Below are 18,797 nucleotides of genomic sequence, written 5' to 3' on the forward strand. Positions count from 1 at the left end.
ATCGAAGAACCTTTTTCGTTTTGCCTAGCTGATTTTGAACCTCATTTTAAAACACTTTGAACGTTTCAAATGCCTCATGTTTATGTTTCAATAAGTAAACATAACCAAATCTACTGAAATCATCAGTAAATGTAATGCAGTATCTTTCACCATTTCTTGACATAGTTCTAAAAGGACCGCATACATCAGAATGTATAAGTCCCAAAAGATCCTTTGCTCTTTCTCTGGAACCGGAGAAAGGTGCCTTTGTCATCTTCCCGCTTAGACAAGATTCACATACATCAAATGACTCAGAGTTAGTTGATTTTAAAATTCCATCAGATTGGAGTTTGGTTATGCGTTTCTTGTTTATGTGACCAAGACGACAATGCCATAGATAAGTTTGATTCAAGTCACACTTGGATCTTTTGGTGTTTATGTTATACATAGAACTATTATTGGATGAATCTTGTATGTCAACTTCATATATGCCATTGTGAGGGCGTGCCTCAAAATAAAAAACATCTTTCTTGAAAACTGAAATATTACCATTAGGAAAAGCATACGAGTAATCAGATTCATACAAACGTGCAGCTGAAATAATGTTCCTAGTTAGACTAGGGACATAATAACAATTATTTAATATTAAATACAGGCCATTTGGTAACAAAAGTTCATAAGTGCCTATTGCTACGACCGCAACATGTGCTCCGTTGCCAACATGCAATACCAAATCGCCTGGTTTTAGCTGCTTAATCTTTCTTAGTCCCTGCACATTATTACAAATATGAGTTCCACAACCAGTATCAAATACCCATGAATTACTAGAGAAAGCAAATAGTTCTATCATATAGATACCTGAGGTGCTAGCATTGCTAGCCTTTGTCTTCTTCAGCTCTGCAAGGTAAGTCGGGCAGTTTCGCTTCCAATGACCAATTTCTCCACAATGGAAACAAGTGGCATCTTTGGCAGGTTTTTCTTTCTTCTTGACATAATCCTTTGGGACAAACTTTTTGCCTTTGTAGTTGCCTTGACTCTTAGGTTTGCCTTTACCTTTGCCTTTGGCTTGTGGTGTAGTGACCCGAACTTTTCCATGTTTATATATATTAATTGAGATTGATATTTACATCATTAAATGTTTCCAACATGTTAAGCAATAAAACTTGTTAAGACTTGATTAATTGAAATATGTTTCATATAGACAATTGACCACCCAAGTTGACCGGTGATTCACGAACGTTAAAACTTGTAAAAACTATATGATGACATATATATGGATATATATATAGTTAACATGATACTATGATAAGTAAACATATCATTAAGTATATTAACAATGAAATACATATGTCAAAACAAGACTACTAACTTAATGATTTTTAAACGAGACATATATGTAACGATTATCGTTGTAAATACATTTAAAGTATATATATATCATATTAAGAGATATTCATACATGATAATATCATGATAATATAATAATTTAAAATCTCATTTGATATTATAAACATTGGTTTAACAACATTTAACAAGATCGTTAACCTAAAGGTTTCAAAACAACACTTACATGTAACGATTAACGATGACTTAACGACTCAGTTAAAATGTATATACATGTAGTGTTTTAATATGTATTTATACACTTTTGAAAGACTTCAATACAATTATCAAAATACTTCTACTTAACAAAAATGCTTACAATTACATCCTCGTTCAGTTTCATCAACAATTCTACTCGTATGCACCCGTATTCGTACTCGTACAATATACAGCTTTTAGATGTATGTACTATTGGTATATACACTCCAATGAGCAGCTCTTAGCAGCCCATGTGAGTCACCTAACACATTTGGGAACCATCATTTGGCAACTAGCAAGAAATATCTCATAAAATTACAAAAATATGAGTAATCATTCATGACTTATTTACATGAAAACAAAATTACATATCCTTTATATCTAATCCATACACCAACGACCAAAAACACCTAAAAACACTTTAATTCTTCAATTTTATTCATCTAATTGATCTCTCTCAAGTTCTATCTTCAAGTTCTAAGTGTTCTTCATAAATTTCAAAAGTTCTAGTTTCATAAAATCAAGAATACTTTCAAGTTTGCTAGCTCACTTCCAATCTTGTAAGGTGATCATCCAACCTCAAGAAATCTTTGTTTCTTACAGTAGGTTATAATTCTAATACAAGGTAATAATCATATTCAAACTTTGGTTCAATTTCTATAACTATAACAATCTTATTTCAAGTGATGATCTTACTTGAACTTTTTTTCGTGTCATGATTCTGCTTCAAGAACTTCGAGCCATCCAAGGATCCGTTGAAGCTAGATCCATTTTTCTCTTTTCCAGTAGGTTTATCCAAGGAACTTAAGGTAGTAATGATGTTCATAACATTATTCGATTCATACATATAAAGCTATCTTATTCGAAGGTTTAAACTTGTAATCACTAGAACATAGTTTAGTTAATTCTAAACTTGTTCGCAAATAAAAGTTAATCCTTCTAACTTGACTTTTAAAATCAACTAAACACATGTTCTATATCTATATGATATGCTAACTTAATGATTTAAAACCTGGAAACACGAAAAACACCGTAAAACCAGATTTACGCCGTCGTAGTAACACCGCGGGCTGTTTTGGGTTAGTTAATTAAAAACTATGATAAACTTTGATTTAAAAGTTGTTATTCTGAGAAAATGATTTTTATTATGAACATGAAACTATATCCAAAAATTATGGTTAAACTCAAAGTGGAAGTATGTTTTCTAAAATGGTCATCTAGACGTCGTTCTTTCGACTGAAATGACTACCTTTACAAAAACAACCTGTAACTTATTTTTCCGACTATAAACCTATACATTTCTGTTTAGATTCATAAAATATAGTTCAAAATGAAACCATAGCAATTTGATTCACTCAAAACGGATTTAAAATGAAGAAGTTATGGGTAAAACAAGATTGGATAATTTTTCTCATTTTAGCTACGTGAAAATTGGTAACAAATCTATTCCAACCATAACTTAATCAACTTGTATTGTATATTATGTAATCTTGAGATACCATAGACACGTATACAATGTTTCGACCTATCATGTCGACACATCTATATATATTTCGGAACAACCATAGACACTCTATATGTGAATGTTGGAGTTAGCTATACAGGGTTGAGGTTGATTCCAAAATATATATAATTTGAGTTGTGATCAATACTGAGATACGTATACACTGGGTCGTGGATTTATTCAAGATAATATTTATCGATTTATTTCTGTACATCTAACTGTGGACAACTAGTTGTAGGTTACTAACGAGGACAGCTGACTTAATAAACTTAAAACATCAAAATATATTAAAAGTGTTGTAAATATATTTTGAACATACTTTGATATATATGTATTTATTGTTATAGGTTCGTGAATCAACCAGTGGCCAAGTCTTACTTCCCGACGAAGTAAAAATCTGTGAAAGTGAGTTATAGTCCCACTTTTAAAATCTAATATTTTTGGGATGAGAATACATGCAGGTTTTATAAATGATTTACAAAATAGACACAAGTACGTGAAACTACATTCTATGGTTGAATTATCGAAATCGAATATGCCCCTTTTTATTAAGTCTGGTAATCTAAGAATTAGGGAACAGACACCCTAATTGACGCGAATCCTAAAGATAGATCTATCGGGCCCAACAAGCCCCATCCAAAGTACCGGATGCTTTAGTACTTCGAAATTTATATCATATCCGAAGGGTGTCCCGGAATGATGGAGATATTCTTATATATGCATCTTGTTAATGTCGGTTACCAGGCGTTCACCATATGAATGATTTTTATCTCTATGTATGGGATGTGTATTGAAATATGAAATCTTGTGGTCTATTATTATGATTTGATATATATAGGTTAAACCTATAACTCACCAACATTTTTGTTGACGTTTTAAGCATGTTTATTCTCAGGTGATTATTAAGAGCTTCCGCTGTCGCATACTTAAATAAGGACGAGATTTGGAGTCCATGCTTGTATGATATTGTGTTAAAACTGCATTCAAGAAACTTATTTTGTTGTAACATATTTGTATTGTAAACCATTATGTAATGGTCGCGTGTAAACATGATATTTTAGATTATCATTATTTGATAATCTACGTAAAGCTTTTTAAAACCTTTATCTATGAAATAAAGGTTATGGTTTGTTTTAAAAATGAATGCAGTCTTTGAAAAATGTCTCATATAGAGGTCAAAACCTCGCAACGAAATCAATTAATATGGAACGTTTTTAATCAATAAGAACGGGACATTTCAGTTGGTATCCGAGCGTTGGTCTTAGAGAACCAGAATTTTGCATTAGTGTGTCTTATCGAGTTTGTTAGGATGCATTAGTGAGTCTGGACTTCGACCGTGTTTACTTGAAAAATGATTGCTTAACAAATTTTGTTGGAAACTATATATTTTTAACATGTGAATATTATGTGATATATTAATCTCTTAACGTGTTTGATATTATGTGATAGATGTCTACCTCTAGAACAAGTCCCATTGACTCACCTAATAATAATGAAGAGTCAAATGTAAATTGGAATGATTCGTGGACTGATTCACAAGTTCCCGAAGAGGAACCGGAAGAAGAGTCGGAACCGGAAGAAGAATCAGAACCGGAAGAAGAATCGGAACCGGAAGAAGAAATAGAACTGGTGGGGGAAATAATAAAACGGTTAAGTAAAAGAAAATCCTCAACCAACCGACCAAGGTTAATTATGGTCAATGGTGTTTCCGCCAAGGAAGCAAAATATTGGGAGGATTACCAATTCTCCGATGAATCGGATTCCGACGAGAATTCCGATGATGTTATAGAAATTACCCCAACTGAATTTAAAAGGGCAAAAGAAAATAATAAGGGAAAGGGCATAAAAATAGAGAAATCTAATTCCAACCCCGATGAACTTTATATGTATCGTCAACCCCCGAAGTCCTTAAGTTGTAACAATGACCCGGGAACCTCTAAACCACCAGGTTTTTCTAAACCAATGTGGAAAATTACGGCTCGTATTAGGGGAACATCATATATCCCTAGAAACTTGGCAAAACGAACCAAAACCGAAGAAGAAGAAACAAGCGAGTCGGAATAAGATAGTTGTATTCGTGTGGTGTAATATATGTAATATAGTGTGCTTATGCTTTATGATATATGTAAAAATTGCTTGTATTAATAAGTATTTTTTTTATGAATCTAACTCTTGTCTATTTTACAGTTTAAAAACACAAAATGGATAGACAACCCAATATTTTAAGAGACCTACCCGGAGACATGATTGATGAAATCTTGTCTAGAGTCGGTCAGAATTCCTCGGCACAACTATTTAAGGCGAGATCAGTTTGTAAGACATTCGAAGAACGTTCCAAGAATGTCTTGGTTTATAAGAGACTTTCTTTTGAAAGATGGGGGATATCACATTGGGAAACCCATAAGTTACGATGTGTTTACTTTGACGCATATATTGCGGGAAACCCAAATGCTATTTTACGCAACGGGTTAAGAAATTATTTTGACTCAATATATCCGAATATTGGAGTTCGTGATTTAGAAAAAGCGGCTAACATGCAACATAAAGAAGCATGTTATGCTTACGGATTAGTAATGTTCGCTTCTCACCAATGTGAGAACAAGAACATCGGGTTACAACTATTAAACAAAACGTTCCACAAGTGACGGAGTCGGTAATTGGGGTAATAAATGAGGTTTTTAGATTATTACGGGACTGTTGGACATTACGTAACCCTCGTCCCTTTAACGACGTTACAACACGCTGTCTTATCAACGGCCATAACGGTTATGTTGCACAAGACCAAGGATGGGAAGTAGTCCTAGTAAAACCAGAATGCATGACTTGTTTCTGGACGTATGAATTACGTGTCTTTATTGCCTTTGCTGAACGACTTGTGTACTAGCTAGAATTATCTTCACAACTATCTTGTATCAAAGTTATTGTGTGCTATATTTCATGCTTTATGTAAAATAAGCGGTATTGTAAGTTTGTAAAATATTGTATAAATGTTTGAACGCGAAATATTATTATAATCAGTTTTTCATATAGAATTGTAGTAGTTGAATTGTATATTAGCTACTAAGTATGAACTTAACGGGTAGGTACTACCCGAATTTAAACTTATAAAACGCTAATATGAAGAAAAAGCTTTTATAAATAAGTTCATATTATGCTACGAAATACTATTAACTACTCTTAATATTCTGTATGATTAACTTGTTCCATTGGACTATTTTGAAGGAAATGGCACTGACTACTCGACACACCGTGAATATGAATGAAGAGGAATTCCGTACTTTTCTAGCTTCAAACATAGCCGCAGTACAGGCTGCGCTACATACCAACAATAACCTTGGATCTAGCAGTACAGGAAATCGTGTAGGATGCACCTACAAAGAATTCACTGCCTGCAAACCTTTGGAATTTGATGGAACCGAAGGACCGATCGGATTGAAACGGTGGACCGAGAAGGTCGAATCGGTGTTTGCCATAAGTAAGTGTACTGAAGAGGACAAAATGAAGTACGCTACGCATACCTTCACAGGTTCTGCGTTAACATGGTGGAATACCTATCTAGAGCAAGTGGGACAAGACGATGCGTACGCACTACCGTGGTCAGAATTCAAGCACTTGATGAACGAAAAGTACCGTCCCAGAACCGAGGTCAATAAGCTCAAGACAGAACTTAGAGGGTTACGAACCCAAGGATTTGATATTACCACGTATGAAAGACGATTCACAGAATTGTGCCTATTGTGTCCGGGAGCGTTCGAAGATGAGGAAGAGAATATCGACGCGTTTGTGAAAGGATTACCAGAAAGAATCCAAGAAGATATAAGTTCACACGAGCCCGCCTCCATACAACAAGCATGTAGAATGGCTCACAAACTAGTGAACCAGATTGAAGAAAGAATTAAAGAACAGACTGCTGAAGAGGCCAATGTGAAGCAAGTCAAAAGAAAGTGGTAGGAAAACGGTGATAAGAATCACCAATACAACAACAACAACAACAACAACAACAACAGCAACTACAACAATCATCCCAACAACAATAATAACCGCAACAACAACAACAATCAGAAGCAGCTATGCCAAAGGTGTGAAAAGAATCACTCGGGGTTCTGCACCAAATTTTGCAACAAGTGTAAAAGAAATGGTCATAGCGCGGCGAAGTGTGAGGTCTACGGACCAGGGGTTAATAGAACGAAAGGAACAAATGGTGTCGGAACGAGTAATGGCGGAGCAAGTAGTGTCGGAGCAAGTTATGCCAATGTAGTTTGTTATAAATGTGGAAAACTGGGCCACATTATTAGAAATTGCCCGAACCAGGAGAACACGAATGGACAAGGCCGCGGAAGAGTTTTCAATATTAATGCGGCAGAGGCACAAGAAGACCCGGAGCTTGTTACGGGTACGTTTCTTATTGACAATAAATCTGCTTACGTTTTATTTGATTCGGGTGCGGATAGAAGCTATATGAGTAGAGATTTTTGTGCTAAATTAAGTTGTCCATTGACGCCTTTGGATAGTAAATTTTTACTCGAATTAGCAAATGGTAAATTAATTTCAGCAGATAATATATGTCGGAATCGAGAAATTAAACTGGTTAGCGAAACATTTAAGATTGATTTGATACCAGTAGAGTTAGGGAGTTTTGATGTGATAATCGGTATGGACTGGTTGAAAGAAGTGAAAGCAGAGATCGTTTGTTACAAAAATGCAATTCGCATTATACGAGAAAAAGGAAAACCCTTAATGGTGTACGGAGAAAAGGGCAACACGAAGCTACATCTTATTAGTAATTTGAAGGCACAAAAACTAATAAGAAAAGGTTGCTATGCTGTTCTAGCACACGTCGAGAAAGTACAAACTGAAGAAAAGAGCATCAATGATGTTCCCATTGCAAAAGAATTTCCCGATGTATTTCCGAAAGAATTACCGGGATTACCCCCACATCGATCCGTAGAATTTCAAATAGATCTTGTACCAGGAGCTGCACCAATAGCTCGTGCTCCTTACAGACTCGCACCCAACGAGATGAAAGAACTGCAAAGCTAATTACAAGAACTTTTAGAGCGTGGTTTCATTCGACCAAGCACATCACCGTGGGGAGCTCCTGTTTTGTTTGTCAAGAAGAAAGATGGTACATTCAGGTTGTGTATCGACTACCGAGAGTTGAACAAACTTACCATCAAGAACCGCTACCCACTACCGAGAATCGATGACTTATTTGATCAACTACAAGGCTCGTCTGTTTATTCAAAGATTGACTTACGTTCCGGGTATCATCAAATGCGGGTGAAAGAAGATGATATTCCAAAGACTGCTTTCAGAACACGTTACGGTCATTACGAGTTTATGGTCATGCCGTTTGGTTTAACTAATGCACCAGCTGTGTTCATGGACCTTATGAACCGAGTGTGTGGACCATACCTTGACAAGTTTGTCATTGTTTTCATTGATGACATACTTATTTACTCAAAGAATGACCAAGAACACGGTGAACATTTGAGAAAGGTGTTAGAAGTATTGAGGAAGGAAGAATTGTACGCTAAGTTTTCAAAGTGTGCATTTTGGTTGGAAGAAGTTCAATTCCTCGGTCACATAGTGAACAAAGAAGGTATTAAGGTGGATCCGGCAAAGATAGAAACTGTTGAAAAGTGGGAAACCCCGAAAACTCCGAAACACATACGCCAGTTTTTAGGACTAGCTGGTTACTACAAAAGGTTCATCCAAGACTTTTCCAGAATAGCAAAACCCTTGACTGCATTAACGCATAAAGGGAAGAAATTTGAATGGAAGGATGAACAAGAGAAAGCGTTTCAGTTATTGAAGAAAAAGCTAACTACGGCACCTATATTGTCATTGCCTGAAGGGAATGATGATTTTGTGATTTATTGTGACGCATCAAAGCAAGGTCTCGGTTGTGTATTAATGCAACGAACGAAGGTGATTGCTTATGCCTCTAGACAATTGAAGATTCACGAGCAAAATTATACGACGCATGATTTAGAATTAGGCGCGGTTGTTTTTGCATTAAAGACTTGGAGGCACTACTTATATGGGGTCAAAAGTATTATATATACCGACCACAAAAGTCTTCAACACATATTTAATCAGAAACAACTGAATATGAGGCAGCATAGGTGGATTGAATTGTTGAATGATTACGACTTTGAGATTCGTTACCACCCGGGGAAGGCAAATGTGGTAGCCGATGCCTTGAGCAGGAAGGACAGAGAACCCATTCGAGTAAAATCTATGAATATAATGATTCATAATAACCTTACTACTCAAATAAAGGAGGCGCAACAAGGAGTTTTAAAAGAGGGAAATTTAAAGGATGAAATACCCAAAGGATCGGAGAAGCATCTTAATATTCGGGAAGACGGAACCCGGTATAGGGCTGAAAGGATTTGGGTACCAAAATTTGGAGATATGAGAGAAATGGTACTTAGAGAAGCTCATAAAACCAGATACTCAATACATCCTGGAACGGGGAAGATGTACAAGGATCTCAAGAAACATTTTTGGTGGCCGGGTATGAAAGCCGATGTTGCTAAATACGTAGGAGAATGTTTGACGTGTTCTAAGGTCAAAGCTGAGCATCAGAAACCATCAGGTCTACTTCAACAATCCAAAATCCCGGAATGGAAATGGGAAAACATTACCATGGATTTCATCACTAAATTGCCAAGGACTGCAAGTGGTTTTGATACTATTTGGGTAATAGTTGATCGTCTCACCAAATCAGCACACTTCCTACTAATAAGAGAAGATGACAAGATGGAGAAGTTAGCACGACTGTATTTGAAGGAAGTCGTCTCCAGACATGGAATACCAATCTCTATTATCTCTGATAGGGATGGTAGATTTATTTCAAGATTCTGGCAGACATTACAGCAAGCATTAGGAACTCGTCTAGACATGAGTACTGCCTATCATCCACAAACTGATGGGCAGAGCGAAAGGATGATACAAACGCTTGAAGACATGCTACGAGCATGTGTTATTGATTTCGGAAACAGTTGGGATCGACATCTACCGTTAGCAGAATTTTCCTACAATAACAGCTACCATTCAAGCATTGAGATGGCGCCGTTTGAAGCACTTTATGGTAGAAAGTGCAGGTCTCCGATTTGTTGGAGTGAAGTGGGGGATAGACAGATTACGGGTCCGGAGATTATACAAGAAACTACCGAGAAGATCATCCAAATTCAACAACGGTTGAAAACCGCCCAAAGTCGACAAAAGAGCTACGCTGACATTAAAAGAAAAGATATAGAATTTGAAATTGGAGAGATGGTCATGCTTAAAGTTGCACCTTGGAAGGGCGTTGTTCGATTTGGTAAACGAGGGAAATTAAATCCAAGGTATATTGGACCATTCAAGATTATTGATCGTGTCGGACCAGTAGCTTACCGACTTGAGTTACCTCAACAACTCGCGGCTGTACATAACACTTTCCACGTATCGAATTTGAAAAAATGTTTTGCTAAAGAAGATCTCACTATTCCGTTAGATGAAATCCAAATCAACGAAAAACTTCAATTCATCGAAGAACCCGTCGAAATAATAGATCGTGAGGTTAAAAGACTTAAGCAAAACAAGATACCAATTGTTAAGGTTCGATGGAATGCTCGTAGAGGACCCGAGTTCACCTGGGAGCGTGAAGATCAGATGAAGAAGAAATATCCGCATCTATTTCCAGAAGATTCGCCAACACCTTCAACAGCTTAAAATTTCGGGACGAAATTTATTTAACGGGTAGGTACTGTAGTGACCCGAACTTTTCCATGTTTATATATATTAATTGAGATTGATATTTACATCATTAAATGTTTCCAATATGTTAAGCAATAAAACTTGTTAAGACTTGATTAATTGAAATATGTTTCATATAGACAATTGACCACCCAAGTTGACCGGTGATTCACGAATGTTAAAACTTGTAAAAACTATATGATGACATATATATGGATATATATATAGTTAACATGATACTATGATATGTAAACATATCATTAAGTATATTAAAAATGAACTACATATGTCAAAACAAGACTACTAACTTAATGATTTTTAAACGAGACATATATGTAACGATTATCGTTGTAAATACATTTAAAGTATATATATATATATATCATATTAAGAGATATTCATACATGATAATATCATGATAATATAATAATTTAAAATCTCATTTGATATTATAAACATTGGTTTAACAACATTTAACAAGATCGTTAACCTAAAGGTTTCAAAACAACACTTACATGTAACGATTAACGATGACTTAACGACTCAGTTAAAATGTATATACATGTAGTGTTTTAATATGTATTTATACACTTTTTAAAGACTTCAATACACTTATCAAAATACTTCTACTTAACAAAAATGCTTACAATTACATCCTCGTTCAGTTTCATCAACAATTCTACTCGTATGCACCCGTATTCGTACTCGTACAATACACAGCTTTTAGATGTATGTACTATTGGTATATATACTCCAATGATCAGCTCTTAGTAGCCCATGTGAGTCACCTAACACATTTGGGAACCATCATTTGGCAACTAGCAAGAAATATCTCATAAAATTACAAAAATATGAGTAATCATTCATGACTTATTTACATGAAAACAAAATTACATATCCTTTATATCTAATCCATACACCAACGACCAAAAACACCTACAAATACTTTCATTCTTCAATTTTCTTCATCTAATTGATCTCTCTCAAGTTCTATCTTCAAGTTCTAAGTGTTCATCATAAATTTCAAAAGTTCTAGTTTCATAAAATCAAGAATACTTTCAAGTTTGCTAGCTCACTTCCAATCTTGTAAGGTGATCATCCAACCTCAAGAAATCTTTGTTTCTTACAGTAGGTTATCATTCTAATACAAGGTAATAATCATATTCAAACTTTGGTTCAATTTCTATAACTATAACAATCTTATTTCAAGTGATGATCTTACTTGAACTTGTTTTCGTGTCATGATTCTGCTTCAAGAACTTCGAGCCATCCAAGGATCCGTTGAAGCTAGATCCATTTTTCTCTTTTCCAGTAGGTTTATCCAAGGAACTTAAGGTAGTAATGATGTTCATAACATCATTCGATTCATACATATAAAGCTATCTTATTCGAAGGTTTAAACTTGTAATCACTAGAACATAGTTTAGTTAATTCTAAACTTGTTCGCAAATAAAAGTTAATCCTTCTAACTTGACTTTTAAAATCAACTAAACACATGTTCTATATCTATATGATATGCTAACTTAATGATTTAAAACCTGGAAACACGAAAAACACCGTAAAACCAGATTTAAGCCGTCGTAGTAACACCGCGGGCTGTTTTGGGTTAGTTAATTAAAAACTATGATAAACTTTGATTTAAAAGTTGTTATTCTGAGAAAATGATTTTTATTATGAACATAAAACTATATCCAAAAATTATGGTTAAACTCAAAGTGGAAGTATGTTTTCTAAAATGGTCATCTAGACGTCGTTCTTTCGACTGAAATGACTACCTTTACAAAAACGACTTGTAACTTATTTTTCCGACTATAAACCTATACATTTCTGTTTATATTCATAAAATATAGTTCAAAATGAAACCATAGCAATTTGATTCACTCAAAACGGATTTAAAATGAAGAAGTTATGGGTAAAACAAGATTGGATAATTTTTCTCATTTTAGCTACGTGAAAATTGGTAACAAATCTATTCCAACCATAACTTAATCAACTTGTATTGTATATTATGTAATCTTGAGATACCATAGACACGTATACAATGTTTCGACCTATCATGTCGACACATCTATATATATTTCGGAACAACCATAGACACTCTATATGTGAATGTTGGAGTTAGCTATACAGGGTTGAGGTTGATTCCAAAATATATATAATTTGAGTTGTGATCAATACTGAGATACGTATACACTGGGTCGTGGATTGATTCAAGAATATTTATCGATTTATTTCTGTACATCTAACTGTGGACAACTAGTTGTAGGTTACTAACGAGGACAGCTGACTTAATAAACTTAAAACATCAAAATATATTAAAAGTGTTGTAAATATATTTTGAACATACTTTGATATATATGTATATATTGTTATAGGTTCGTGAATCAACCAGTGGCCAAGTCTTACTTCCCGACGAAGTAAAAATCTGTGAAAGTGAGTTATAGTCCCACTTTTAAAATCTAATATTTTTGGGATGAGAATACATGCAGGTTTTATAAATGATTTACAAAATAGACACAAGTACGTGAAACTACATTCTATGGTTGAATTATCAAAATCGAATATGCCCCTTTTTATTAAGTCTGGTAATCTAAGAATTAGGGAACAGACACCCTAATTGACGCGAATCCTAAAGATAGATCTATCGGTCCCAACAAGCCCCATCCAAAGTACCAGATGCTTTAGTACTTCGAAATTTATATCATATCCGAAGGGTGTCCCGGAATGATGGGGATATTCTTATATATGCATCTTGTTAATGTCGGTTACCAGGTGTTCACCATATGAATGATTTTTATCTCTATGTATGGGATGTGTATTGAAATATGAAATCTTGTGGTCTATTATTATGATTTGATATATATAGGTTAAACCTATAACTCACCAACATTTTTGTTGACGTTTTAAGCATGTTTATTCTCAGGTGATTATTAAGAGCTTCCGCTGTCGCATTCTTAAATAAGGACGAGATTTGGAGTCCATGCTTGTATGATATTGTGTTAAAACTGCATTCAAGAAACTTATTTTGTTGTAACATATTTGTATTGTAAACCATTATGTAATGGTCGCGTGTAAACATGATATTTTAGATTATCATTATTTGATAATCTACGTAAAGCTTTTTAAAACCTTTATCTATGAAATAAAGGTTATGGTTTGTTTTAAAAATGAATGCAGTCTTTGAAAAATGTCTCATATAGAGGTCAAAACCTCGCAACGAAATCAATTAATATGGAACGTTTTTAATCAATAAGAACGGGACATTTCATGTGGCTTCTTGATTTTTCCTTCATGAATCATGAGGACTTCAGAGGTTTTGGATGGAATATTCTTCTCAGCAGTCTTAAGCATTAAATGCAACTCCGAGATAGATTTCTCTAAATTGTTCATATTGTAGTTCAAGACGAACTGGTCATATGACTTTGGTAGTGAGTTGAGGATCAAGTCTATTGCCAACTCAGGACCAATGGAAGATCCAAGCCTCTCAAGTTGATCTATATAGCTCTTCATTTTCAAAATATAAGAGCTTACAGATGTCCCCTCTGCCATCTTGCATGCGTGTAACGCTCTGACAGTTTCAAAGCGTTGTTGCCTAGCTTGTTGTTGGAACATTTCCTTTAGCTGCTTAAGCATCTCAAAGGCATCATGATGTTCCAGGTCCTTTTGCAAGTTTGGAATCATGGTGGCTAACATGAGGCATGCTACCTCTGTGGAGTCATCCGTGTGCTTAGTCCAAGCATCTCGGATGCTCTTAGTGGCATTAGCAGGGGGTTCCTCGGGAACGGGTCCATCAAGTATATACGACTTCTTTTTGACTTTGAAAACAATTCTTAAATTACGATACCAGTCTAAGAAGTTCGTATCATTGAGTTTTTCCTTCTCTAAGATAGATCTTAGAGAAAGGTGGTGAACGGGTGTAGTTGCATTGGGTGACATCTACAAAATTAACAAAGTTCTTTTAGTATTTTAATATTTGATCCTTTAATAATTAATTACCCTAACTTTCTTATGAAAAATTAATTTATTAAAGGCTAGAATCCAAGTTACATTTAACCTTGAGTGGTTGGCTGATGCTCTCTCCACTAAGTTTAAATCAATCAAGGTAGGTAGCAATTACCAATTGCAAGTCTAATACAATTTCTATATCTTATTGGAATCCTTAACAACAATTGTCAACTGGTATGTTTAATCCCATCTATGCCTTAGGCCTCTTGTGTTTGGCTGATGCTCTCTCCACAAGAAGCACCAATTAAGTTGTCCTATTTAAAAACTATGATGTTAAGCCCAAGACTGTCATGGGAATCGTGAAACACCATCTCAGTAATCATAAGACGACCGTGGTGGCTGGCTGATGCTCTCTCCACAACGACGTATAAGTGACAAGCGAGTGTCTTAAAAAGGATGGCATAAACTTACATTTTAAAGGGATTTTGTGTTTTGTATTATTTCAATTTGACAAAACATTTCGTATAATAATTGTTGCATGCATTCAACAATATATTATACGTATACTTTAGATAAAATCATATTTTATATGTTGGTCTTGAGTTTATAAAATCTCTATTTTAGTCACTCACGGAGTGTCCAATTTTAAACTAATATCCTATATTAATATGTATATATTGAGCGCGCTAACTTAAGACCAATTTTAGTTTCTAATAAAACTCATTTTATTTAAAACTTTATACAAGAGTTTGGTTTAAATTTATTAAATTCATAATTTATTAAAAATTCATAATTTTAATGTCAATTTTTGAGCTTTATGTAAAAACTCCTTTTTATTAAAACTCATTTTATACTTTTATGAAAAACCATTTTCAAAATTATATATAAATTTACCAAACTCTGATTTGTTAAAAAAAAAATATTTTTCTAGCATGCAAATATCCTATATTCAATCATGCAACATACAAACATAAACACAACAATTAATAGGTGCATAGTCAAGCCTTTTCCTAATCGGTTTTCGTGAGCCAAACGAAGGGACCGGGTCAATCTAAGGACATAACAAATATCCATGCTCCATTGTGATGTCTTGAAGCTCCCACTTGCCTATTCAACATTTGGTGTTGCAAATGACTCCAAAATTGCTTAGAATTCCACCTTGAATTTTCTTCATGTCTTGTTACATTTTCATAGATAAAATATACAAGTCTACACTAGTACTTTTACATCTCAAAAATAAACAAAACATGAAAAAATAAAATTATTACAAACCATTATAAATGAAAGAATAATTTACAACCCAATCGAATTTCAACACAACCAAACATCACAAAATGGTCTAAAGGCTTTCTATGCACCATGCAACTTAATATATCAACTAGTATATATATAGAAACTTCTACAACCATACATGCATGTAAAATGAATGGTTGTAGCAAATAAAATAACTAAGTTGCATTTTAGAAATCTACAACTTTCCCTTTTTAGAAAAAGTTGTTCATTTCTAATAATAAGAACAAGTTCTTATTGTGTATAACATAAGTTTCTTAACACATGCAAAAGCGGCTCTTGATACCACTGAAGGGATTTGTATGAAATTTCATAAAACTATTTAGCAGCGGAAGCATGTACAACAATTTTTAAACCTTTCAAAAACTCCCCACCAAGGATCCAATTGCATATTGTTAAGAAAACTAAATAATAAATAGTGAGTTTAAAGACTACAACCTTTGAAGACTTTGAACTTGAGAAGTTATGGATGCTAAGAATTTAGGAACCAAAGTAGCCTTCCTCTATCAGTAATCCACACGAAAGCAAACTCCAATATCAACCGGATGCTAGTCCTTCACAACCCTTGAAAACAGGTATAAGAAACAACCTTTCTTATTTCTTATTTTAAAACTATATTGTTCTATTAGTAACTCTTCCAAACTTGAAAGAAAACTTAGAATATATTGTAAGTAACTCTTTTGATAATACTTACAAATGTGTGTTTTCTAACTCTTATGATAATGTACATATGTTCTCATACATTTAAAGAAACACACAAACAAGTAATTATGAAAAGCAATGCATAATCATTTCACTTTAATCATGAAAGGCAACAAGTCATCATGAAATACATTCATTCATCATTTTACTTTACTTGTATTCTTACATAATGTAATGTAAAGTATATCCATGCATGACCTACCAACTAGTTAATAATATACAAATAATTTTACAAAACTATTGTATATACTTAGTTAATAAGATGGAAACAAGTAAGTAATATACTTGTTACTTACACACATACATGTTTATATATTTGTATGCATTCTCATACAATTGTAGTATTATTATTTCTATTAAATAACAATCTCACAACATGAATAATAAGGTTGAAATATACGAATCATATTCAAATATGTAATTGATATTTATTTGCTCATTGTGTGTGACCCTTTAGGTTCAAACGTCATTAGTAGTATAGACATAAGTTGTGTCTTGGGCATTAATAACCAACAGAAAGACCCTACGAACATAAATCTCCAATAGTAAATTAGGCGAGCGAGTCATAAACATGGAGAAATTTAAGAGGAATTGGTGTATAATGGTGTAATTGGTTGCTTTATGCTTTCAAGGTTTATATTGTATATTTGTAATCAGGTCTACTCCTTGTGAACCAAGACGTCCATGTAACAACCTTGGTGTATTGGTGAATTAATAAGATTAGCCTTTAAAAAAAGAGTGAAATAGGATAGAAAGTAGATAATGTTTTTGTTATCAATACTTTTCGCTCATATTTAAATGGACCAAAAGAGAAATTTATATATTTATGTTAATATCATTTCTAATCATCCTATTATCTTATAACCAACACAATTTTTATTGCACGCAACATGGAATAATGAAAAAAAATTAACCAAGTTGTTTTCTCTACTTTTTTTCTAGTGTTAAAAATATTAATATGTATAAAACCAAAAATTAAATACTAGCTAGTTGTTATATTGACTAGTTTAATACCCGCGAATTCGCGGGATTAAGACATAAAATATTTTTATGTGATGCTTAAGTATATCAATTATATATTGAATGATGAATAAATTCATGTAACATAGTAGGTTAAAAAGGGTTGTATTCAAATGTAATTTAAAGATAAAGGAAGGGTGGTACCTGACACACTAGAAGAACAAAAGATTTGTCATCCACTATGTTTTTGTTTTTGATGCTATCAACATACTATTTCATAGGTACTTCATTTCTCTCAAACAAAAATTTCATCACTTTTACCTGTAAAATACACCTAATTTAGTAGGATACAAAAAATGATTTGCTACAACACTAACTTAGTATTTGATTATCAACTAAACAAATTTTGAAATATACGTTACAACTTGCAGTCAAGTTAGTATCCCGACTGATGTGGCTGCTACTTGCATACATTTAAGAAGATTGTACATTTGCTAAGGAGGTCCTTTAAATAGTGTTAGTTTATAAGAAATAAAGATTGTATTGATCGGTTTATTGATTATGAGCTTGAATTGATACAAGATTAATTTCTATGAAAAATACAAGTATGATTTATAAACTCAAAGATCCTAACAGCTATTTCTAAAAGGAGTTAGGCTCCAATATGCCTTTTGGAACCACTCTTATTTTATAGGAAATATGTTTGTGAAGTAGCCTTTGTATCCGTTAGAATGTGGCTGCCAATGTGTTCTTGTGATCATCTAAATTAGGAAGTGATGAAGAGACCTTTCTTCTGATCCTAAAGTCCACTCTCCATAAAAGGTAAATTATACTTTTATGTTTCAGTATTCTGACACTCCCCCTCAAGTTGAATAGTGGGGTTTCTGATATTCAACTTGAAGAGAACTTCGCTGAAGAGTCTTCCATTGACTGACTTGGTGAGGATGTCGGCTAGCTGGTCTTCTGATCTGATTGATGGTAAAGAAATGATTTCATCATCTAACTTTTCTCTGATAAAGTGTCTATCCACTTCAACATGTTTTGTTCGATCATGTTGAACTGGATTTTATGAGATTGCGATTGTTGCTTC

The 18,797-nt window shown here is 33.9% G+C and overlaps 1 protein-coding gene across 1 annotated transcript; it reads right to left on the reverse strand.

Annotated features, from left to right (window-relative positions):
• Positions 1-731: 731 nt before the first annotated feature.
• LOC139848714 (uncharacterized) lies at positions 732-14,746 on the reverse strand. The gene is made up of 3 exons (XM_071838419.1): positions 14,068-14,746; positions 838-1,065; positions 732-748 (listed from the first exon to the last, which is right to left on the reverse strand). The coding sequence occupies exons 1-3, from the start codon at positions 14,744-14,746 to the stop codon at positions 732-734; spliced, it is 924 nt and encodes a 307-aa protein (XP_071694520.1).
• Between the last annotated feature and the right edge of the window lie 4,051 nt (positions 14,747-18,797).

Source organism: Rutidosis leptorrhynchoides, chromosome 5 (genome assembly GCF_046630445.1).
Source record: "Rutidosis leptorrhynchoides isolate AG116_Rl617_1_P2 chromosome 5, CSIRO_AGI_Rlap_v1, whole genome shotgun sequence".
In the NCBI taxonomy this organism is placed as follows: domain Eukaryota; kingdom Viridiplantae; phylum Streptophyta; class Magnoliopsida; order Asterales; family Asteraceae; genus Rutidosis; species Rutidosis leptorrhynchoides.